Source organism: Balaenoptera ricei, chromosome 1 (genome assembly GCF_028023285.1).
Source record: "Balaenoptera ricei isolate mBalRic1 chromosome 1, mBalRic1.hap2, whole genome shotgun sequence".
NCBI lineage: Eukaryota > Metazoa > Chordata > Mammalia > Artiodactyla > Balaenopteridae > Balaenoptera > Balaenoptera ricei.
Genome location: NC_082639.1, coordinates 137,648,453 through 137,673,235, shown reverse-complemented (window position 1 = coordinate 137,673,235; position 24,783 = coordinate 137,648,453). Strand labels below are relative to the sequence as shown.

General features: G+C 33.6%; 1 protein-coding gene across 6 annotated transcripts in view; it reads left to right on the top strand.

The window, feature by feature from the left end:
* COP1 (COP1 E3 ubiquitin ligase) overlaps positions 1–24,783 on the top strand; it is a 267,664-nt gene that overhangs the window by 179,173 nt on the left and 63,708 nt on the right. For all 6 annotated transcript variants that reach the window (XM_059937005.1, XM_059937022.1, XM_059937032.1 and 3 more), the window contains 3 exons: positions 18,742–18,859; positions 21,551–21,675; positions 22,735–22,895. In XM_059937005.1, coding sequence (XP_059792988.1) covers positions 18,742–18,859; positions 21,551–21,675; positions 22,735–22,895 — 404 coding nt within the window. The remainder of the gene's footprint in view (positions 1–18,741; positions 18,860–21,550; positions 21,676–22,734; positions 22,896–24,783) is intronic.

The following is a 24,783-nucleotide window of genomic DNA, read 5'->3' as shown; positions in this document are numbered from 1 at the left end:
TTTAGGTTTGTTAGGTTCATAAATCTGCCTTGTTTTTTATGTTATATAGTAGTTGTCAGTGGGGATGTCTTTTCCTTCACATTTAAATAAATTAAATGTCTGAATATTTATTTAATAAATCTTAATTAGCATCACAGCATTCATGAACATGTGTTTCAGTTATCTATACTACATCAAGGACATTTTGTTTTCAAGTTTCTAAGTAATCTGTGTGAATGCAAATGGAAGTGGCGTGCATAACGCCAATATTCAAGAAACAAACTGTTCTATTATTTTGTTGTAAAATCTACTTTTGATAGTCTAGAATTTAAGAACAACTTTGAGACACCTAGTAAATCTTTCACCTGTTTATGTCTGTCTTGCCTTCCAGGCTGTAAGTGTCGTTTAGCTAGATCTTTTTAAAAAATGGGCTTCACAGGAAATTTTATATTCATATTAAATGCAGAGATATTTTAAAGTCAGGCACTTATTATTCAGTTGTTACTAATATGATAGACATGATCATTCATTTTTTGAAACTAATATTGAGCAGTCACTACAAACACGGGGAAGTACGAAATACATGATACACTTTCTAGAAAGATCATTAAAATAATAGAAGCAAAGCACAAAATTCAAATTATTATTGGGGTCAGGGGGGAGGAGTAGAATATTTGGCTAATCAAAAAGAAAATGAGAATGGAAAGGGGGGACGCATAGAAAATTTGGGATAGTTAAAAAACAGAAAATAAGCTGATAGAAATTCAGATGTATCTAATTATTATAAATGGAAACGACTTAACAGCTGCAAGTTAAAGGTGCAGACTAACAGACTAGTTAAAATGTTCAAAATGCAATAATATACTCTTTACAAGAGACACATTTAAAACAAGGATAAGGAAAGGTAAATGAAAACAGTTTTATTTTGGCACAGGAATAGATAGACTAGTGGCACAGAACCAAAAATAGACTTACAAATGCATGGATATTTGATACCTGGCAAAGATCATATTGCATAGGAGTTTGGAAAATATGGAATTTTCATAGTTGGACAATTGGTGTGGGAAAATGATGTCGTAATTCATACGCCATACAGTACACAATCGATTCCAGGTGACCAAACAACCTAGATGTGAATAGCAAAACTATAAAGTATTTAGAAAATGAGTTAAGAGAGAATATCTTCATGATCTTATAATAGGGAAGGCTTTAAGATACAAAAAGTATAAGCCGTAAATGAAAGGTAGATAAATTTGGCTACAGTAAAATTAAAAACTTCTGTTTACCAAATAATACCTGGAAAATGATTTCTTAAAAAGTCATTAATTGGGAGAAAATATGTAGAACACATATAAATGACAGAAATCTTTATATTACATGAAGAACTCTTTCAAATAAATAAGGAAATGATAAATACATCCTACAGCTTTGCTCTTCAAAGCGTACTCTGCACAGCATCAGCATCAGCATCACCTAGGAGCTTGTAAGAAATGCAAATTCTAACACCCTGACCAAGACCTACTGAATCAGAATTTCTGAAGGTGGACCCCAGGAACCTGTTTTTTAACAGGCTCTCCAGGTAATTCTTATGCACTCTAAAGTTTGAGAAACCTTTCCCTAGAGAAACATGTATTTAAATAATGTATGTAGTTGCATTATTTGCATATTCACACTGTAGAACATATTTAACAGTGAAAATGAATGAACTGCAGCTCCATGAACTGATGTGGATGAGTAACAAGCATAAATGTTGAATGAAAGTCACAGAAAAACACACATTACAATTCTATTCATGAGCATGCAAAACAAACTACACTGTTTAGGAATATGTACATTGACCATAGGAATATGTGGTCAAACCATTAAAAAAAAAGAAAGAAATAATTGTTCTAACTTCAAATATAGCAGTTACCTCTCAGAAGGAGGGAAAAAAAATGTGATGCACAGGAGACTTTAATATTGTAGTTGTAACCACTGTAGTAGTTACAAAGATGTTGAAACTTTTCACATGTTTTATAAACTGTCTATATGCAGGCTACTTTCCAAATCAGAAAGAAATTTTTTTAAAAAGATGGAAAAGATGTAGACTAATTTAAACAAATGCTAAAAATTAGCATATAGAAAATTCATAAAATATATCATTAAATACTTTTAAGATATTACAATAGAAACTTCTTATAATTGAGTTTTTGGCAGTTATAAGTGAAAATGGTTTAAGTGAATAAACATACATGGTAGTCTCTCTTAAGTTTTTTTTTTTTTTTTTTTAATAAAAGATTGAGACTTCATCAATTTTTGTTGTTTCTCTTCCCAGTAAGCCACTAACACTTCAGTTTCAGCTACATCATTTATGTTCCTTTCTGCAAGCACCTACAGACAGCTAGGATGGGTTATGTTTAAGGGAATTTTTAGAATAAGCTTAATGCCCGAATAAATAAGATTGTCATTGTCTATTCAGATATTCACTCAATAAGAGAAGGTTTTTACATCCTGATATATGTGATTTACTTAAAGAGTTCCAGAAAATGTGTTTTTCCTCATTGAGGTTTTAAAAAATTGACTTCTAAATGTGGCTTACTGTTGTAGATTATTGTAAATCTGTCATATGAAATACTTTAAATATTTTTGAAAACCTATGTTAAAAAATTGAAATCATTTTTTCTGAATTTAAATATTTATTTGGTGTTTTCACATTTTGTTTGCAAGGTTAGTTTTTTTTTTTAATATATTGATACTAAACACAGTAGTAGAGTGATGAATCATGTAATTTATAGATTATTTCTTTAGTGGGAGAATTAGAATGAGGATTGGAGAAGAGGCTATATTATAAAAGGCTGCTCCAGAAAATATAAAATTTAGGTACTAGTGTCTGAGTTGGATATCATTAGACAGAGACCATGGTTAAAATATTATCTTAAAGGGCTTAATTGAATTAAATAAAATGTGACTTTTCTTTTTCCCCCTAGAGATCTTAGTCTCTATTAATTTAATTGGTCTCTATTAATCAATATTAAGCTATTATAAGATGCTGAAAGATTTGTTTCAGATTTTAATATTTATATTAAATTGCATTTTTGGTTTCAGTTCTTTATCCTTCCCTGTATTTATGTACTTTGACACTAAACAGTGCTTTCCCACTGTGGGAAACAACTCCACCCTGACTCTGGACTTGGCCATGTGACTTGCTTTGGCCCAAGTGATGGTTAGGTGTGAAGTTGACCAGAAGTTTGAAATATGCTTTCACAGCTGGGCTTGCTTACTCTTACCCCTCTGCCATCAGCATGAAGAGAACATGCTCAAGCTAGCTACTGGTCCCAGGGGGAGGAAGAAAGCCACTTGGAGTGGCACTGACTCGCCCCAGCCAAATCATCCAACCTCCAGACAAATAAATAAGCTCTACTGAAATCAGCCAACCCTAATCTGTCCCTCAGACCTGTGAAAATAAATGACGGTTCTAAGCTACTAAAATTTAGAATAGTTTGTTACACAGCAATTTTGTGGCAATGGCTAATTAGTACACTGTTCTGGGAAATTTTATGATATTGAATGAATAAAGGCTATTTCTCTACATAATTATCAAGGCTCTAATCATCTTCTGTTTATAAAAAATCATCACTTACAGAGTATCAGTGTACTTTAGCCAACTATATCACCTTCACTGGATTCCACTTGTCTGAAAGCACAGGAAAAAAATCTACATAAAAATACTCTGCTACCTTTAAGCACATGCTTTACAAAATCTTCACATATAGAAGTACATGCTTAAATACTTGACATGTAATCTGAAGCAAAGGTCTCCAAACTGGAGTAAGAAAACCCTGATGGAGCACTAAAACCATTTAGGGTTTGTGTAGAAACTTAGAGATTTAAGAAAATCAACTTTTAGGTCCTCAAATTTCATATGTAAGTTGATATGCCTGACAGTGAAGCCTGAGGTATCATGCCAGTTCTCCTTTTCCACTTAAACTTTTTTTTTAAAGATTTTTTTTTTTGATGTGAACCATTTTTAAAGTCTTTATTGAATTTGTTACCGGCACCCCCTGCATTGGAAGGTGAAGTCTTTTATTTTTTTAAATTAATTAATTTATTTATTTATTTATTTATTTGGCTGCATTGGGTCTTCGTTGCTGTGCACGGGCTTTCTCTAGCTGTGGGGAGCGGGGCCTACTTTTCGTTGCAGTGTACAGGCTTCTCATTGTGGTGGCTTCTCTTGTTGTGGAGCACAGGCTCTAGGCGTGCGGGCTTCAGTAGTTGTGGCACTCGGGCTCAGTATTTGTGGCACGGAGGCTCTGGAGTGCAAGCTTCAGTAGTTGTGGCATACGGGCTTAGTTGCTCTGCGGCATGTGGGATCTTCCTGGACCAGGGTTCGAACCCGTGTCCCCTACATTGGCAGGCGGATTCTTAACCACTGTGCCACCAGGGAAGTCCCCAGAAGGCGAAGTCTTAACCACTGGACCGCTGGGGAAGTCCCCATACTTCAACTTTTATAATAGTTTTTTTCTGTTTTACAAGAGAAAAACATATTTCTCATTATCATGAGCCTTAACATGGTACATTTTACCAGGTTGTAAAAACCTCAGGATTATCTGACAAAGGGATGTTTCTTCTAAATGTTGTTACTAGAGTAACTTGCTGTCATTCTTTGTCTTACAGGTATTTCTATTAAGAGTGAAACATGGCATTAGAAAAAGTATATTTTGTACTTTGAGTTCTTTTACTTTAGATATTTGTTGAGTAAGAGAGTGAAAGTGGGTGAAGTTGTTTTTTCTTTAAAGGACTTCTTCTGAGTGTTGTCAAAAAACGTATGCATTGTTCCTTATTCTCAAGCTCCATGGGAGCAAAGCAAAGAAGCCATTAGCACCAAATATTGAACGTGGATCTTCTTACTTCAGTTGGACAAATAAACAGGTATAATTAATACTGGTCCATAGTCCATTATCTGCGATTTGAAAATATAGAAAGCTCTGAATACCAAAAACTCATTTTCATTTGATGGCGTGATTAGATATAGAGCAGAGCTACTTATTTTTATATATATCCTACTTCATGTAATTGTTCATAAGTTTTCCAGTAGAAATATTAATGTATTTGATTACAGAGTGTGGACACAGACCTTACTTGGAGTGTTGCATAATATGAAGCATATTTCCTTTCAAAATCTGAAAAATTCAGAATTATGAAACTTATCTGCCCCAAGTGCTTGGGATAAGGGATTGTGTTCCTGCGCATTTGATTTGATGTTGGTAAACCCGTTTTAGTACTTTGCAAAAATTCTGATTTTAAAATACTCTTCATTACTCGGTAGCAAGGTAGATGGTTCTAGTTCTTTGTATTCAATAAAAAATTAAAGAGTGGTCCAGTAAAGATGTCAGATCATTAAAAATATTTTTGATAATAAATGGCTGTGTGATTTTTGGCACAAACTTGGGATTTAAAAAATTGAATGACATTACTGTGAGGAAATTTTACATTTCTATGACTATATCTGTATAAATATATAAATGAACTATAGGAATAGAATTAATGCTGAACAATAAGAATGGAATTCTAAGAGTAAGTAATATTCATTTTGTAGTTACCAGAACACAGTCAGTACAAAAGGCGGTGGGAGATGGTGTGCCACAACCTGTATTTCTAATAAAGTATTACTTCTGTTTAATAATTATCAAAATTTGTTGTTCTTTATCAATTGTATACTGATAATTTTAATAGTAACTCAAGTGGAGAAAATATCTTACAATTAGAGCATTTTGGTCACAGAAAATTAATGTTTGTATTATATACATCCTTTTTTCAAAGAAGAGAGAATGCTAAATAAGACTTAGTCTAAAAAGACAGTATAAAATCAATGGAATACATTTTATTTTGCAAGGTGAACGAAAATACAAATTCAAGGAAAAGATTATGTGAAGTTTTCCACTCTTAAAGAATATCTTGTTTATGTATATTTTTTAATGGATGATGTTTGACATCAAATTACTGTGGTGTTTAGATTTCATTAGATATACTTAATTTATATTTTAAAATGTCATTTAAATATGTTATAAATGGCAAATGATGAAAAATTTTAGACATTGATTTAAAAATGTATGACGTTATAGTTTTTTAGTATTCTTTCAGAACAAAAATTAGAAGTCTACTTGGTTACTTAATTTCGGGACAGATATAGATAGATCATTGTAGGTGGCCGAGAATCAATGAGTGGCTATTCCTAGTCAAAAATTAGGTGCTAAATGCTTTAATTGTTAGATTAGTCTTTAAATGAGTTATTGCACAACATAAAATAAATATTTTTAATTGTAAAGAAATATGTATTTTTATGATATAAATCAAGGAGTTTTAGTAAGATGTGGATTTTTTCATAAATTCATGCATGAATCTGAAAACCTGAACTCTCTCAACTATTGTAGAACCATCTGTGGTTGTAGAAAGAAGTTCAGAATCTCAGAAACTTTTTTCCTTGCCTGTACATATGCTGACTCCTGCTTGCTCATGTTCTCTAGTGCTCTCTCTCAACTCCCCTTACTTCTTTTCCTTCTTTTTCTCTTCCTCCCTTTTATTTCCTTCTCTTCTTCCTCTTTCTTCTTCCTCTCCATCTTTTCCTTTTCACTTCTACCCTTTTTCTCCCTTATCTTTCTCACTCTCATATTTCTCCTCTCCTCCCTCCTTCCTTACCACCCTACTTCCCTTCTTCTATCACTCCTGCTCTTTCTCCTAGATTCATTTTAAGATGAGAAATGTTACCCTCATCTTAAAAACAGAAAACACTATATGAGCTACAAAATTGTAACTTTTCTTGACCCCTGCCTGTCAGAGAGCTGAGATCACAAGGCAGAGTAACTGAATTCCAAGGAATGCCAAGCCCCTCCAAGGAAAGATAGGACATATGAACAATTTCACCATTTGCAGACTACAAGAGGAAGAAGTAGCCACCATAGAAGCTGGTAAGAAGAAATGAGCTAAAATGTTAACGCATTCTTAAAGGCCAAGTGTGGGTTGGCATAGCAGTGTAGAATAATTAGAAGTCCAGAACAAAAGAGGAATGCACACTTACTTATAAGCTTTTCTCCATGGCCCTCCACTGGCTGTTCACAAAATGAATGAGGCAAGACAGTAACCTGCATCAGTGGCAGTCAGAAGTTCATGAAGTGATGAGTTCCTGATGAAAGACCAGCACAAAATGATCACCTTTTTCTCCAGACCCTCTTCTCATATCGAGCAGAAGCTTTAAGCTCTTAGGAGAGAAGCAGGAAAACTTCTTGGGCTCAGGATCCTGCATCATACAAAGCAGAGATCTACTACCACTGATTGAGTGGCATGAAAACTCTCTCTTGTCTAAGACCTGCCTCAGATGCTATGTAGAATTTGCCTGCCATGATGGTGAGGGGTTGGAATGCTTAAGAAGCCCCATACCAGAAACTCAGGCATGTGCACCCTTCCTAGGACTCATGATGGAATAGAAGAACTGAGAACCCCTCTCCAAACAGAATCCTACCACCAGAAAAACAAGAAAGAGTCCTCTACCACTGGAGGAGGGACAGTAGCATGGAGAAAGACCCTCTCCTAGGCTCAGACATGGAGGAATTGTTGAAAAGTAACAGTAGAGCAGGAATACTGAGAAGAGTTTCTCTTGCCCCAGGACCACGCTAAGCACAAAGTGATGACAGCTCATTGCTGGAAAAATTTGAAGCCTGTGATGCACTTAACAACAGTGAGCTTAACAACCAAAACCAAAACTCAGCTCAACCACTGACTAGGTTAGTTGATTCCATCACACTAATGGCCTGACAGAAAAAGAGGTACTCATTTCCAGACAGAAATACTGTTTACCTCAGAGTCTACTGTTCTATGTATGATCTCTTACCTTTAATTTAAAAGTATGTGTATACAAATAAGTAAGAATAAGCATCCTGTTGTCAAGACTCAAAGGACTCATTCGTCTTATAGATAACCCAGGTGTTGGGGTATGAGACAGAAATTTTAAAATAAATGATTACATGTTAAAGGATCTAGTGGGAAAGATAAACAATGTGCTTGAAAAGATGAAGAATTTCACCTGAGAAATGCAAAGTATTTTTTAAAAGTGAAATGGAAATAGTAGAAATACAAATCTTAATTTGTATTAAGTCAGAAACAAAGACTTCTTTGATGTGCTTATCAGCAGATTGGATACAAACTAAGAAAAAACTAGATGAACTTGAAGATAGGTCAATAGAAATTATCCAGAGTGAAACACAAAGAAAAGAGTGGGAGGGAAAAACAGAACACAGTAGCGGAAGAGTTGCTGGACAATGTCAAACAGTCAAACACACTTGTAATTGGAGTTGTAAAAGCAGAAGGAAAGAAAAGGAAAGAAGAAATATTTGAAGAGATAAAGACCAAGAATTTTTCAAGATGGGTGAAAGATAACCAACCTTAGGTACCAGAAGTTCACAGAACCTCAAACACGATAAAAACAAAAACAGACCAAAAATACCTAGGTATATCATAGTCAAAATGTCCAAAACAAAGAGAAATCTTGAAGACAGAGGAATATTATATACTGTGAAAGATAAAAATTATAGCAACCCTCTCATTATAAACTATACAGACCAAAAACCAATGGAACCACCACACATCTAAAGTGCTAAAAAGTTTTTTTAACCCCTAATTCTATATCCAGCCAAAAAATCTTTTTTTACAAATAAAAACAAAGATTTTTCAAACAACCAAAAACTGTGGTTTAATTAACTCCGGAACTGTGATAAGTTTAAGATGTTAATAACCCTACTTGCATGGATGGATGGACAGATGGTTAGGTGGAGGATGGATGCATGGATACAAAAAGATGGTTCTATTCCAGATATAAATTGCAGAAAATAGAAACAAAAGCAGCCACTTGATTTTGTATAACTCTAGAATACTGAATTCTGAATAAAAGTATATTAGAAGACACATAGTAGGGGTGTGATAGTATTAGGAAGCTGTGGTCATTCTGGGTTGAAACATCTGTGAGACCACCAGGTAAGTGATACTTAGCTGCACTCTGGATCCACAAATAGAATGTTATGATACTGATCAGCCTAAGCACAATGAACTTTGTAGTTTCCACTTTAATTACAGATCTGCTTATCCAATGTGTAACATATATCTAAAGATTTCTTACAGTCCCTAAAAGGAAAGTAAATAGTGATTAGAGGAACTAGACCATGTGCCATTAAAAAAAAAATTCCCCCCTCTATCACATTAATCAGGATACCTGGAATTCTTTTCATCAGAATTATATCATTGATTTATTAACTTCACAAACACGTATTTTTAAAATAACTTTGTATTTGTTACTATGTATACAAAAATAAAAAATAATCTTACCCCTCAAGATGTCACAGTTAGGTAAGGCAGACAAGCAAATAAGTTTTAGTATGTTGTAAAAAATAGCATTAGAATAGTGTTTTTACATTCTGAGACATATCAGTCTTTTTTGAGAAGCTGAAACATTATTCATGTCTGGGCCCTATCATAGACCTACTGAATTAGAATCTTCAGAGAGGAGGCCAAGCATTTGTATTTTGAAATTGCTCCTTAATATCATTTTCATGTGTACCCCTCTATCTTCTCCTGGGACAAGAATAACTATGCTAAAAATATTTACAGGTTCCTGAATTGGTGGAACAAGAATTTGGAAATGTAGATATAGGCTAAATAATGAAGACCCTTTATATGTCATAGTAAGAAAGCTGTTTTTGTCTGATGAACATAATTGAATTAAAATACTAAGTCTCTGTTTTAATAGCATTTAGCAAAACATAAGGACCAAATCTGTCTAGTAAAAGAGAAAAGCCAAATTTTTTTTCTTATGAACTATTATTATTGAGATAATAGGATTCATTATGACTTTAAAAAAAGCATAAAGGAGGTCATTAAATAGACTGAACCCCAAATCTACATTATCTTTTGCACTTAAATTCTCCATCTTAGATGAGTTTTCAATCATTTACTTGCATGGAGCCTACCTATTATATTACTGCTATAGAAAGACACTTGCTATAGAAAGACACTTAATATAGAAATATACTGTATATTAATAAAAATACCCTGGGTTGGATGAAAGTACCTCTGGAAATGGAGGGACAGCTGTGAAATACACCAGAAAAGTAGTTACTTGATGTAGTGAAGGGTTAATCAGTCTTTTATTTTGAAATTTACTTCAAATGGTTATACCAATTGAAGTAATAAGATTCTCAAAAGGGAGTTCTGGTTCTAACAGTGTGATAGACTAGATAAACTGAAAATCCTCTGTCAATAAATATTTTATTTATTTTACATAAACATTATTTTAGGTAAAATATATAAAATATTATTTTAGATGCATAGCTTATAAAGTATTGAAATCACAAAGGGTCACAAACAAAGCAGAATATAAAAACCAGAGAAGTAAACATGTGAGCTGAAGTTATGTTGCCTGGTGGTGATGGAAAGTTGCTGGCCTCAGTAATCCAGAGACCTGGATATTGAAGAGTTATTGAGGAGGGAACCGGTGGTGTGGACCTGGGAAGTGTGTACCTAGGGTGTTGTAATTGCCTATCTGCGTATCTACATGAGGAAATCTCCAGAAACTTTGTCTTAGCCTGGGCTCTGAGTGGTGGAGAGGAGCTGGACCCCTGAGAATTCTAACCACTGACTTCATGGCATAGGATGCTGCTTCTTCCTGCCCCCCACCACAGAGAAACAGACAAAAGAAGAGAATTAAATCAAGAATTGAATAAAATATAAGGAGTGAAATCTCGTGAGCAAAGAAATTCATAAATGTGGGTAAATCTTAGCATTGACTGTATAGAAAAACAACAACAATAATAGAAAAATAAGACTAATTTGGATGTTTTAAAAAGATGGAAGTAAAAATTTGGACAATCAAAATGTAACCCAGGTTTTGGAGGAGTATTGATGAAATGGAAAACAATCTAAGGTTTTTGTATAATCTGTGTAACAATATTAATTAACTTTATCCTTCAAGTCATACGTTCATTCTACAATTTTAAGCATAATCATTAAAGAATAGAAATAGAATCTCTACTGCCAAACCTACAGTAGGAGAGAAAACTCAATCTGTATTAAAAAGAACTCAATCTATAGCAGGCAGGAAACGAGGAAATGAAGAACCATAGAAAAACTCAGGATTAAAAGTAAAAACTAAGGTGATGAGAGTTAATCCAAACATCTGACTAATCTGAACACAGTAAATTGAAACAGATTAAATTTACCAGTTCAAAGACCAAATCCCCTGATTGGGTTATTTTATTAAAATTTTAAAAGTTTTCAGCTAAATGTTGTATAAAAACTATTTAGTTTTTTTTTTTTTTCTTTTGGTTCTTTCCTACTACCATTAATTTAGACAACCATTTTGTGAAAAGAGATTGAAGTAAAGCAGATCAGTAAAGACTAAAGCAAATTAATTCTCACAAAATAAATATTCACATATTTTTACAGGTGCTTAGTTTGGCTATACGTAAACTTAGCAAACTAGGAAATAATTTTCTACTACGTTGAGGAAATAATTTTCTACTGCGTTTTGAGTATGTATTTCAGTCTTTTATTTCTAGTGTGGGCATGCCCATTTTATATTTCTAAAGCCATTTAGATTTGCAAGACATTGCCTCTGAATTTAGATTTATGATGTTTGAATAATTTTATAAAAATCTAATTTTTAAAAAAATATCACCTACTAAGCAGAAGAGGAAAACAGTTCCTTAAATTTCCCTGGTAATTAGCACACATTTTATTATGTAGAAACTGATTCTAAAGAAGGCAAACCGTGAAACCAGGAAATTTTGCCCACATTTTGTGCTTATTTAATGTTATATAAGCCACTGTGAATATTTTAGATTGTGTGGTTTATGTTTATCTGTAACCTACTACAGTAGTATAGTAATAAAACTGTATATTCCACAAGTAATTCATTGTGTATACTTTCAGATGAATTCAAATAACAAACACAAACATTAAAACTTTTCTATACAGGATACATATTTTTCTGCGTTTCCAAGTGATAAAGCTTATAATGATATCATTGTTTAGCCACTAATGTCTATGTATAGAACATTGTACTGGGTCGTATTACTGAGTATGAAGATTTACACAATATTTTCCCTGTTGCCAGTCTAGTTTTAGAAACAGCACAAGAGAAACTCTTTTAGAGGAAACACATTTTCTTCCATCTAAGATAATTAAAACCAACAAATCATGAACATACACAAATAGCTATTATTGGAAAAAATAGGTGTTATTGATATTTTGGAATGGATTTGGGGGTGGTCATAGTAGCGATTTGTAAAAGTTTTTATTTACCCATGAACTTTGGAATTAAGCATTAAAAATTCATTAATATACTCTCTTCCTACCATAAAAAGAGATAAATTTGGGAAAAAATAAATGAAGTCATTTTTTCATAGTGATCAATAATAAAATTATTAATTTGCAAATTCTGTCTCATCAGATTTCTCAAGAGTTGGCAGGTGGGAAGGAAAGCCAAATGTAGGGAGAGAAGAGGCTTAGAAAAGGGCTCCTGTTCCTTCTTGGGCTCTAACTAGAGCAGCTCTTACTTTAATCGGTTTTATATCCTGAGGTTCTAAGTAAGTTAAGCCAGGGAGGATATTGTTATAAATGTTTCTGCTACTTTTTCTTAACTGAGATTTTGTTTTTGTTTTTAATTTTGGGAAAATATGTTGATACATAACTGAGACTTCTTTTTAAAGGCCTTTTTTTTTTTAGTACAGTTTTAGGTTCACAGCAAAATTGAGAGGGAGATAACAGAGTTCCCCTATGCCTCCTGCCCTACCCATGCATAACCCCCCATTATCAATATCTCCCTCCAGAGTGGTACATTTGTTACAATTGATGAATATACATTGACACATCATAATCACCAGTTCACTTGTGGTATTGTACGTTCTATGGATTTGGACAAATGTATTCATCATCATAGTATCATATAGAGTGTTTTCACTGCTCTAAAAATCCTCTGTGTTCTACCTTTAAGAACCTGATCAAGCTTCTAGAAATAAATCTGACAAAATTATGCAGGACTCCTATGACTGGATCCTTCTGGAATTTTTAACTCTCAGACTTGTCCACACTGAGCCTTCAGCAATTCACCTGTTACAGTTCAAATTTTTATACCCAGATTCTGGTTCCCCATGGCAATTTCTCCTTGTGAGTCTCTGCTCTGATAAGCTATGACTCCCTGTATTTGCTTTTGGCTTTCCAATCTTTGTGTCAGCGGTTGACCTTGGTGCTCACCTCTCTTATGGATCCTAGAATAGTTGTTGATTTTTTAGTCTGTTCACCTTTTAGTTGTTGTTAGGATGGAGTGTTAACTTCTAAGCATTTTATGTGTAGAACTGGAAAACTTATTCGTTTGTTTTTAACTGCTGCTGATTTGATGATTGTGGCTTAATCTCTAATGTACAGATAGATAGTTGCTACTTCTGTGACACTAGGGGAATATCACAGTTGCTTGTGCATCTTTTGCAGACTGGTAAGGAGGGGTGACTCATAAAGTAAAGCGTACATAATAGTGGGCTAAAGTTAATATGTCTTTCTAGGGTTTTATATACGGTAAAAAAAAATAAGCAATGACAATTTCTGATTCTTTCTCAAATGATGAACAAAGATCTAACAACCAGATTCAGAGCTGGTGTTAAAAGCAAATGCTTCCAAAGTATTCCATGTGCATTTGTATCATTTAACTTATACTTGCTTGATCTTTTTGTTTCCAAAGATTAGCTTTCTTTCAGATCTCTGAGGTGGTATGTTAGGATATCATCAAAGGCTTAAAGGACGTAAAAATGATTTAATTATTGTTTTTAAGAACAGTAATGATAGCTATATGAGATAAATATCAGTAACCAGTGGACCTGTGTGTTTTTAAATACTAAAGTTATTTGCCCTGCCTAAGGAAAGCTTTCTAAGGATTTCTCCAACTTGCTTTCTCATCCCAACCCTATCTTGGTGATATCCAAAAGCTGGAACATTGAGAATTTTTATAAATTCTCAAGCATCTGGGAAACCTGAAAATAGAATCGAGGATTTTAAAAATTCAGTTTGATCTCTGATTGGCCATATTGTCTTCTTGCTTTTTGGAACACAGTTTAGAGTGGCTGTGTCATAAACTGTATTTAAAAACTTTGACTTATCAGTTATAGTTGGTTTATTCTTACTTTAGTAGAAGGTAATGAACTGTTCATTAAACATTAAGTTCAATAAGATATTTCTACATCTATTCCAGACAAATTATTTCCACCCTATTATTTTAGCATATCAGCAATGATTACCTTATTAATGGTGAAACTGTGTTTGTTTGGGTGTTTTGCTTTGTTTTGGTTTGGTTTGGTTTATTTTTTTTAGTATCCCTATAGGAAAATTATTCATTGTACTGGAAATTGTTCTTTGTTGGTATTCCTCTTCATGGTTTTACAAGTAGCTTAGTTTGATTAAAAATTGAAGAAAAAGAAACAGATTCTGTTTACATTTACAAGGCCATGGGGGCATTTAAGCAAACAAATTTAGGGCCACCAATGGAACAAACATTATATTGCCTCCTGATGTGATGCAGTAGGAAGGACCATCAGTTTTATAGTAATCTTGTCAAAGCTATGTAATAAGAGCATAATAATGAGAAAACATTCAGACAAATTTAGACTTGTGGAACACTTTGCAAAACAACTAGCCTAGGTGCTTCAAAAATAATAGTATTATGAAAATGTTATATATAAAATGACAGTCATAGAAACTAAATACAGTGTGTGACCCTTTAGCAAAATTAAATAAATAGTTTTCAGGATATTTTTTAAACAGTTGGGATATTTGAATACAGAATACATATTAAATTCTATTCTCATGTCAATATTAATTTCTTGAATATGACATATGATATTGTTGAAGAGTTTTCTTCTTTTTAGAAAGTGGGTGCTGACATTTTTATAGGTAAAGTATCCTGATATTTAAAACTTACTTTCAGATGGTTCAAGGGGAAAAAAAAGTACGTGTGCTTGTTTGTTTTTAGAAGGGAGAATAAAGCAAATTTTGTAAAATGCTTACAGTTGGTAAGTCTAGATTGAAAGGTACAAAGGTATTCATTGTATTATTCTTTCTACTTTTCTGCAAATTTGAAATTTTTCAAAGTAAAAAAGGGGGAAAAGAAAAATAGAGATGGGATCATATACTAAATCTTCAAATTATTAAGACTATTAGAATTATAGTGACACTTCAGAAAGACTTCCCTTTTATAAAGGAAAGAAAATTATTGAGGACTTCACATACTTACCTAAATTATTTATATCATAATATTGCTAAAGTATATGCACAAATGTACAACTGAAGATCACCTTTGTGTGTTCCTAGCTCTTAAAGCAACTGTAAAGTCAAGTCAAATTCTAACTAAATACAGTGAAAATATAAAACCAAAAAAAGAAAAGAAACCCAACATGATAACATAATAACAGTAACGTGATAGCTAGTATATATTTTGCTGAAAATAAATCGCACATGGTAAGCTGGTTCTGAGTACTGCAGTACAGTTTCTTTTGAGGCTGCCATGTCTACAGAAACACCTGCATTTCTTACTCAGTCTCCACACTACTTTTCTCATTCCAGCTACTGAAAAATCTTTTTGCAATACACAATGACATAATTTAACCTTTACTTATACCCCTATATCTTTTACATATTACATCTCCTTTTGCTTTTTTATTAGCCTGAGAATGAGGTAGTATATCATTATACTGTAGTATGCTATTTTATAGTATCATTATTTTCAGCTTATAAAATAACTTGAGAAATTAAAGAATTATTTTACTAAAATGTTTTTCAATTTTGAATTATTTACTGCAAGAGAGAAGTTTACTGTCTTTTACTGATAAATTTAACATGAGCACAGCGGATGAAGGAGGATTTTTTTCTTCCATTTTTATTCTAACACATGCCGAACAGATTACAGCTATACATTTGTACTTCCACAGGATAAGCTGAATGCTGTCATTTGAGGTGATCACTTAATGCAATTACAATAATAAACATAAACTGCAATGTGGGAATACTTTTCCATATAAGCAACAAAAATACTGGCAAATTTATAAAAATGAACTAACATTATAGTTATGGAAGCTTTGAAAACCAGCAGCCTTGTTGTCACCACTGGGGTAAAAACTGGTTTTGGAGCTTCTCAAAAATCCCCATTTCCAGATCACTTTCACTATTTGACCTGACTTACAACTCACTAGAAAAGAAAAAGCTCCATTTGCAAGATGTTGTTTCTGTTTGACCTGATTCAGAGTCTCCATGGGAAAAGACCTGTACCCAGGGTATTGTTGAAAACAATCAGATGTAGTATCACAACTATCAAAGGCTGTGATACCAGTTGGGGCAAACAAGAGCAAAACAATTTTGAGGAAAAAGAAAAATTTGAGAACTTTTTCTTCCCAATTTCAAAATTACAAAGCTGTAGTTATTAAGGCATTGTTGTACTGGCAGAAGAGTGGACATCTGTGGATCACTTGATTAGAATTAAGAATCCAGAAGAAAATCCTTATTTATAGTCCATTCATTTTCAACAGAGGTGCCAAAGCGGTTCATTGGGGAAAAAGTCTGTTCTCAAATGATACTGGGACAACTGGACTCATATCCATCCACGTGCAAAAAGATGACCTAAGACCTTTACTTCACACCATACACACAGAAATTAACTTAAAATTGATCACAGACTTAAACATAAGAACCAAAACAATAAAGCTGTTAGAAAAAAAATAGAAAAATCTTTAAGGGGCTTCCCTGGTGGCGCAGTGGTTGAGAATCTGCCTGCCAATGCAGGGGACACGGGTTCAAGCCCTGGTCTGGGAAGATCCCACATGCCGCGGAGCGACTAGGCCCGTGAGCCACAACTACTGAGCGTGCGTGTCTGGAGCCTGTGCTCCGCAATGGGAGACGCCACGGTAGTGAGAGGCCCGCGCACCGCGATGAAGAGTGGCCCCCACTTGCCACAACTAGAGAAAGCCCTCGCACAGAAACGAAGACCCAACACAGCCAAAAATAAAATAAATTAATTAATTAATTAAAATACTTACTAAAAATAAAAAAAAAAAATCTTTAAGACCTTGGATTAGTCAGTTTTCGTATTTGCAACACCAAGAGTGTGTTCTATGAAAGAAAAAAAGATAAATTGGACCTTATCAAAGTTCAAAACTTCCGTACTTATCTAAAAAGATAAGCAACAGAAAGGTTGAAAATATTTGCAAAGCACATTTTGGATGTGTATCCAAAATTTTCAAAGAACTCAAGTAAAGGAATTGAAACCATCATGTATTGCTGGTGGGAATGTGAAATGGTACAGTGACCAGTTCGTCAGTTTCTTAAAAAGCTAAACACAGAATTATCACGTGACACAGTAATTACACTTTTCAGATATCTACCTGAGACCTAAATAAATGTCCACACAAAGATTTGAATGCGATTGTTTATAGCAGCATTATTCACAATAACCAAAAAATGGAAACAAATATCCATAAACTGGTGAGTGGACAGACAAGATGTGGTATATCCATGCAATGGATACTGTTCAGCAATAGAAAATAATAAACTGCTGACACGTGTTAAAACATGGATGGGCTGCAAAAACATCATGTAAAGTGTAAGAAGCCATGCATACATAAAAGTCACATATTGTATGATTTCATTTATATAAAGTGTTCAGAAAAGGCAAACTTATGGAGGTAAAATATAGTGGCTGCCTAGGGTGGTGGGTGGTAAATGTGCATGAGGGATCTTACTGGGATGAAGAAAATGTTCTAAAACTGATTTATGGTGTTGGTTGCACCACTGGGTAACATTACTAAAAATCATTGAATTATGTACTTACAGTGAGTAGATTTTTATTATATGTAACATGTGTTTCAAGAAAGTGTATTTTAAAAAGCAAATGTGGGGGGCTTCCCTGGTGGCGCAGTGGTTGAGAGTCTGCCTGCCAATGCAGGGGACACGGGTTCGAGCCCTGGTCTGGGAAGATCCCACATGCCGCGGAGCAGCTGGGCCCGTGAGCCACAATTACTGAGCCTGCGCGTCTGGAGCCTGTGCTCCACAACAAGAGAGGCCGCAATGGTGAGAGGCCCGCGCACCGCGATGAAGAGTGGCCCCCACTTGCCGCAACTAGAGAAAGCCCTCGCACAGAAACGAAGACTCAACACAGTCATAAATAAATAAATAAATAAATAAAAGAATGTGAATTTCTTTAAAAAAAAAAAAAAAAGATTACTGCTAACCACAAAAAACCCAGACATCTCAAGTTAATGGTGTTAGTTCTTAAAAAAGCAAATGTGGGGAATAAAATTATATTGCATTTTGTTTAACCAGAAACCCAAAATGTTTACATTATTTTTATAAAGCCATCAAAATGCAAGGATACGTTAAAATTTTTCCAGTTATTTTGAATCCTTAATACTGTTTCTAGAGCCAGGATCTCAAGAAATATCAGTGGAACTCCCTTTCAGACTGACATTGGCATATGTATATACACTTTTTTACACAACCATAGTCTCCTAGATTCAAAACAGAAAACGTGCTGTATCTTCTTATCTTTGAAAAGGAGTCATTGCCCTTAGTTTTCTGACTGTTATAGGTGGGATGTTGTTTCTTAAACATTTGATGAAAAACACCCAAACCAGTTAAAATAAGCTTTGCTTTCCATTTCTTCATTTACTACATTATTCTCTTTTTGTTTGTTTTGTTTTATTTTAGATCACTGTGTTCACTACTATGATCTTCGTAACACTAAACAGCCAATCATGGTATTCAAAGGACACCGAAAAGCAGTCTCTTATGCAAAGTTTGTGAGTGGTGAGGAAATTGTCTCTGCGTGAGTATTACCCTTTTCAGAAGTTGAGCTTAACATGCCATCATTTACCAGTTTGTAATGTCACCGTGGGTTTTGTGAAGAATAACACTGTGGTATATGCACTTTTTCTTAAATAGTAGATTTTTATAACTTGTCTAATTAAAATACATGTATACTCTAGTCTGTATTGCTCACTTTTATATGTTATTTGTGAATAAAATCCAGATGATACTATTTTTTAATGTTGCCCCTTTAAACATTTGAACTTCAGATTGGATTTCAGCCCCTGCTCCTTAAAAAGAGAGAAGCAATATAGTCGATGCAGTAGAATGAGAAGTGTTTTATTTATTTAAGACCACTAATATGTTATTATATATTTATCTATATTGCAGTATAGTAGTATCATTTTTGGTTTTAAACAATATTTGGTTGACTTTCATGATTCCATGTTATTTGATCTCCCTATGATTTCGTGGTGAGTTTTAAATATGTTTTGAAGAGAACTTTCTAAATATGACTGCTTACACCTGACGAATATCCTTAGAGAAACCTTCTGAACTAAAGAATCATAAAATAAGCTTTTAGTTGTCTTTTATTTTGTTGAAGGAAACAAGGTGTCAACCAGGTAAATCTCAATTGCTAAAATACTGTTGAGTAAGCTTTTCTACTAAGAGACAGTCCCTTCTTTCTGTTATCCATATCATTGTTCTCTTTATTTTGTATTATTCTAGTAAATACCCATTCTCAGTCTCCTTTTTTTATACATATTATTTCTTCTCAAGCCTAATTGTACATTGTTTTCTTTCTTTCACATAGTTTCTAATATCTCTTAGGAGATTATTAATGCCAGTGCCTTATACTTGGGATCTCCCACCACATCTGCCTCCATACTGGTTGCTCTAGATAAGAACTTGGTAATTTGAGTTGATTTAACAAGGTAATTTGAATTGAGTTACAAAAAGGGAAAAAAAGAAAGTGAGAGCTGAGCTTTCTAAGAGGAGTTAATAGAGGAAATTAGTTCACAAATCTAAATTAAGTGGTAACCAGTCAAAAAGTATCCCATCTTTAGGAGTAATAATGGGCAGTAAATAATTAAAATTTTATTCAGATTCAAATATCAATGATAGATTATATGTTAAAAGTATTTTTCTTAAATTACAGACTTATAAGTGTTGAATCAATTAGTTTGATTTCAACTAGTTGAAGTATATGTATACTTAATTGTATAAATTGGAAATCTTAGTTGACCTTTTTAATGCAGATTTGTGGTTTGTATATTCACCAGTCTTTTTTCCTTCTTAGTTTTTATAAATCATGATGATTTTCCTCTTGGAAATATTTGTGTTAGAAGTATGTAAGACATTTACCCACAAGTATGTTTGGAAATATTAAAAAGTAATATTAAACTATATACATATTGCTGCAGCCTCTGAATTCTTGGACTATGCACACACACACACACACATATAGAGGGATTTTCAATGCAATATTGTTGAGCAGAAAACAAATTTAAAACAACATAAATGTCAGAAATTCCCTGGCAGTCCAGTGGTTAGCACTCTGCGCTTCTACTGCTGGGTCCTGGGTTCGATCCCAGGTCGGGGAACTAAGATCCCGCAAGCCACGTGGCATGGCCAAAAAAACCCAAAAAACAACATAAATGTCTAAGAATAGATGATGAGAAGCAATAGAGAAGTGTTTGGAGTTTGGCCTCTGAAATAAGACAGTTTCAATCTTGGCTCTACTGTTTACTATCTGTGGTACCTTGAAAATATCCTCAACCGTCTAAATCTGTTTCCTCACCTCTGAAATGGAGCTAATAATACTACTTATGTTGTGAATCTCTGAGTAAACTAATCTGTGTAAAACATTTAGCGTGGTGCCCTATGCTGTGAATGTTAGAGCAAGAGAAAAGATAATTTCTTGTATAGTCATTAATAAAGATATAGAAACATATTTATTTTACATAAACAATGTAAAACAAATTGTTGAACGAGGAAGAAGCACTTTACAAAATAATATATGTTGTATGATCCAATTTTTGTAACAAAAAGTCAGAAGAAAACAAAAACATGGTATTTTATTCAAATCCTAAGACTGTGTGATAGGATTAGCAGTGATTTTTATATTCAGTTAATTTTTGATTAATAGCTGCATTTGCGTATTATTTTATTAAGATAAACTATATAGACCATTCAACCATTCATAGTGTTCCACCCCTGTAGGTACAACTAAGCTGTGAAAATATCAATAGTTTATATTCAGTATACTAATATAATTCAACAGTTGAAAAGTAAATCAAATCAACTGGAACAACTGAAATTAAGCACAACTGCCAATAGAGCTCCCTTGTTGTTTGATGGTGATGGTATGATGGCTAATGTTTGTTAATTCCTACATGCCCAGGTACTATTGAAAGCATTTAAAATGAATTAATTTAATTTTTGCAGTATCTTATAGAATTCATCTAATTCTGTAAGATAGGAATCATTATATTTCACATTTAACTGATGAAAAAATTGAGGCCAAAGAGGTTGTATAACTTTCCTAAGGTCAAAAGCAAACTAATGGCATATTGACCATTCTGACTCAAGACAGTCTAGCTCCAGAGTCTGCATTCTCAACCACCAAACTGGATTTCCTCTAATTAGTAGTGATGGGTTTCATGTAATGAGATCTTAAAGTTGTTCTAACTTTTTGTGTTTATCTCAGTTCAACAGACAGCCAGCTAAAGCTGTGGAATGTAGGGAAGCCATACTGTCTACGTTCCTTCAAGGGTCATATCAATGAAAAAAACTTTGTAGGCCTCGCTTCCAATGGAGATTATATAGCTTGTGGTAAGTGAAACTGTCGTTTCCTGGAACTTTTAAATAGATATCTGTCACTGAAATTGCATTCAATGGAATAGACTACATACCAATTCAGGAAATGATCTATACATTCAGAAGGTAGCATGTTGGATTTTCCTCGGATTAGAAAAAGCATTAGTCCTTCTCTCCTTCACTGAGCACAAGCCCTGACCACATGAAATAGCATAAGATTGTTAAATACGTTTTGTAGTTGTTCTCCGGTAAAATATAATTTCTATAGATGTTATGTAGAAGACAGAAAATATTAGTTTCTGCTGATATCTTAATTTTGGAGACATTTGTCTTCTAAAGCTTGATGTTCATTTTCCCCTATATAATGTTCCCTTCAATAAGCAGTCTGTTTGGGTAGTCTTGATCTGTTATACTAGGACTTTCATTGTTGATAATTTATACAAATTTAAATTAGAAGTAGAAAAATCAAATTTGGTACTGTTCAAATGCTTTAATACATCTGATGCCTTAATATATGAATGTTCGTCAGTACTTTCAAGTGACTTGGCCTTTTATTCAGTAAAGTTGACTATCTCTACATATATATGAACCTAAACCCTGTCAAAGCAAATCTCTTACTTTGATAGACTGCTCAAAAATATAGGTTTCTAGACTACTCATCTTTTATTGGGAAATGGGAAATAAGTTTTGTAGATTATTAAAATCTGCCTTTTTTAAGTGCTATAACTTTCTTATTTCCCTCTAGATAAAAATCTTTATAAATGTAATTCAAGGTCATGCTATAATAACACACTTCTGGTTCTTCTCTAGACCTCTGCTAAAATGATTTTTATATCAGTATTGTTATATCATTTGACAGTGGGTTATTTCTTTAGATTTGGAAAGTATAAGTTTTTTTCTGTGAATCCTTTTCTCATATGATTCCCAAGAAATCCTGTGCTCTGGTCTTTCATATTTACCATAAAAAATTATTAGTCTTTGACCTTAAACATTGAGTGATAGTTACCTTATGAATGTGATATCCTAACTCTAAGTTCTCCCACTCTAAAAAAATTATTTTTAAATTTTTTTCAGGAAGCGAGAACAACTCTCTTTACCTGTACTATAAAGGACTTTCTAAGACTTTGCTAACTTTTAAGTTTGATACGGTCAAAAGTGTTCTGGACAAAGACCGAAAAGAAGATGATACAAATGAGTTCGTTAGCGCTGTGTGCTGGAGGGCACTGCCAGATGGGGTGAGTTTTTATATCAGTTTTTTCACCTTGGTGTCTCATATAATGCATTGTATTTACGTATACACAGGTAAGTTTTTTTAAGTTTAAAATATAAATTGATATGTTATATACATTTTCTTTTTTGCTTAGTATTGCATCACCAAAAGAAACAGGCAGTTTAGAAAGTAGTAATTGAAATGTCACTAATGGAACAGTAATTGGAATGTCACTTCATGCTGACATGATGTCTCCCCTGTGTGCCCATAGCATCATGTACATACCTCTGTTACAGCATTATCATATTATCTCTATCTCTTCTCCTATAGGACTGGAAATTTCTCCAGAAAACACACTGTGTCTCATTTTCCTTATTAGTCACATGCAATATAGGCTCAGTAAACATTCAGCTGAACCTGGTATTGTATTAGAAGGAAAAAATTGATGTAGGTAAAGGAGAGAGTGGCCTGTATGTATACCTAATTAAATACTATTTCAGGATAGAATTGCTCTCTACAAAATACGTTTATACAAGAATATTTAAACACATTCAGTTAACAAGCAAGTTGCACTTCTAGGTTGCCCCAAAAAAAAGTTTCCTCAAACTTTTCATTTATTCATACATTTTAAAATACAAGCTTTCTCATAAGTTATATGAAGAAATAATCGTTTTTATTGTCTTGATTTTGTAAACATTAGTCATGCATTAATGTCATCTTTTTAAAAAATAGCTTTTTAGGTGCTGACTTGGTTTTAGTTTTGACACCAAAAAATTCTACTTGATGGTTACTTTAAGACATCTGAGTTCCAGGTACAGTTTAATTAGGTATATTCAAGCTATCTTGTTTACAGTTCTGTTCCTCAACTTCAGTTTTGGCAATGGCAGACTAGGTGATTTGTACCAACTCTCCCTCTAAGTAGAAGTGGAAAAGTTAGACCAAGTGTTCAATATATATATTTTAAAAACCAAAACCTGTTTTAAGTCATTGGAAAGTAAACAAGATAGGAAAGAATTACCAGTCTAGGAATGTGAGCCTGGCTTTTGAGTATTCTTTTCCCCTGAGAGCATTTGCCAATTTTGGTAGAATGGCTGAGAGCACTTATGGTAGCTTCACGGGGGCACAGGGAATGGAGTCTAGTGCTCACCACCATATGGGTGAACTCACCTTGGTTTAGGTCCCCAAAGGGCTCTAGTCTAGGGTAAAGCAGTAGAAGATAAGCCCCCAGTGATTTTGCAACTCAACTTCAGATCATATCAATCCTGAGTAAATTGAGGTGATCTTAGATTGCTAGTGTTAGCAAATGCAAAATTAAATCCTCTCTGCAAGAAAACCTTCTAAAGAGGATCATCTCAGAATTTTATTTTTTTCAAAATTGCAAGTATAACTAGGACACAACAAAAAATAAACAGACATAGGAAAAGGCAACACGACATGAATAAATTTAGTATAAGCATTGAACAATAGAAACAAAATCACAGCAGCTCTGGATATTATCAGACATAGCCTGAAAATAACCATGCTGACAAGATGAAAGACAAGGTTGAAAATTTCAATTGGGAAATTAAAAGTATTTTTAAAATGAAAATTCTAGAACTAAAAAAATATAATTGCCAAAATTAAGAACTTAGTGGATGGGTTGAGTGGAAGATAAGACACAGTTGAAAAGAGAACTAATGAACTTTTAGGCAAGTTAGAAGAAAATATATAGAAGGAAGCATGAGAGACAAAAAATGATGAAAAAAAAAGAGAACAGAGATAGAGGTTGAAGTAAGAAAGTTGAACATATTCAGTAGGAGACCTAAAAGGGGAGAGAAATAATGCAGCCAAAGCAGATATTAGAAATCATTATTGTTGAAAGCTTTACAAAATTGCTGAAAGGCAGTAAGGCAGAGATTCAATAAGCCTTCATA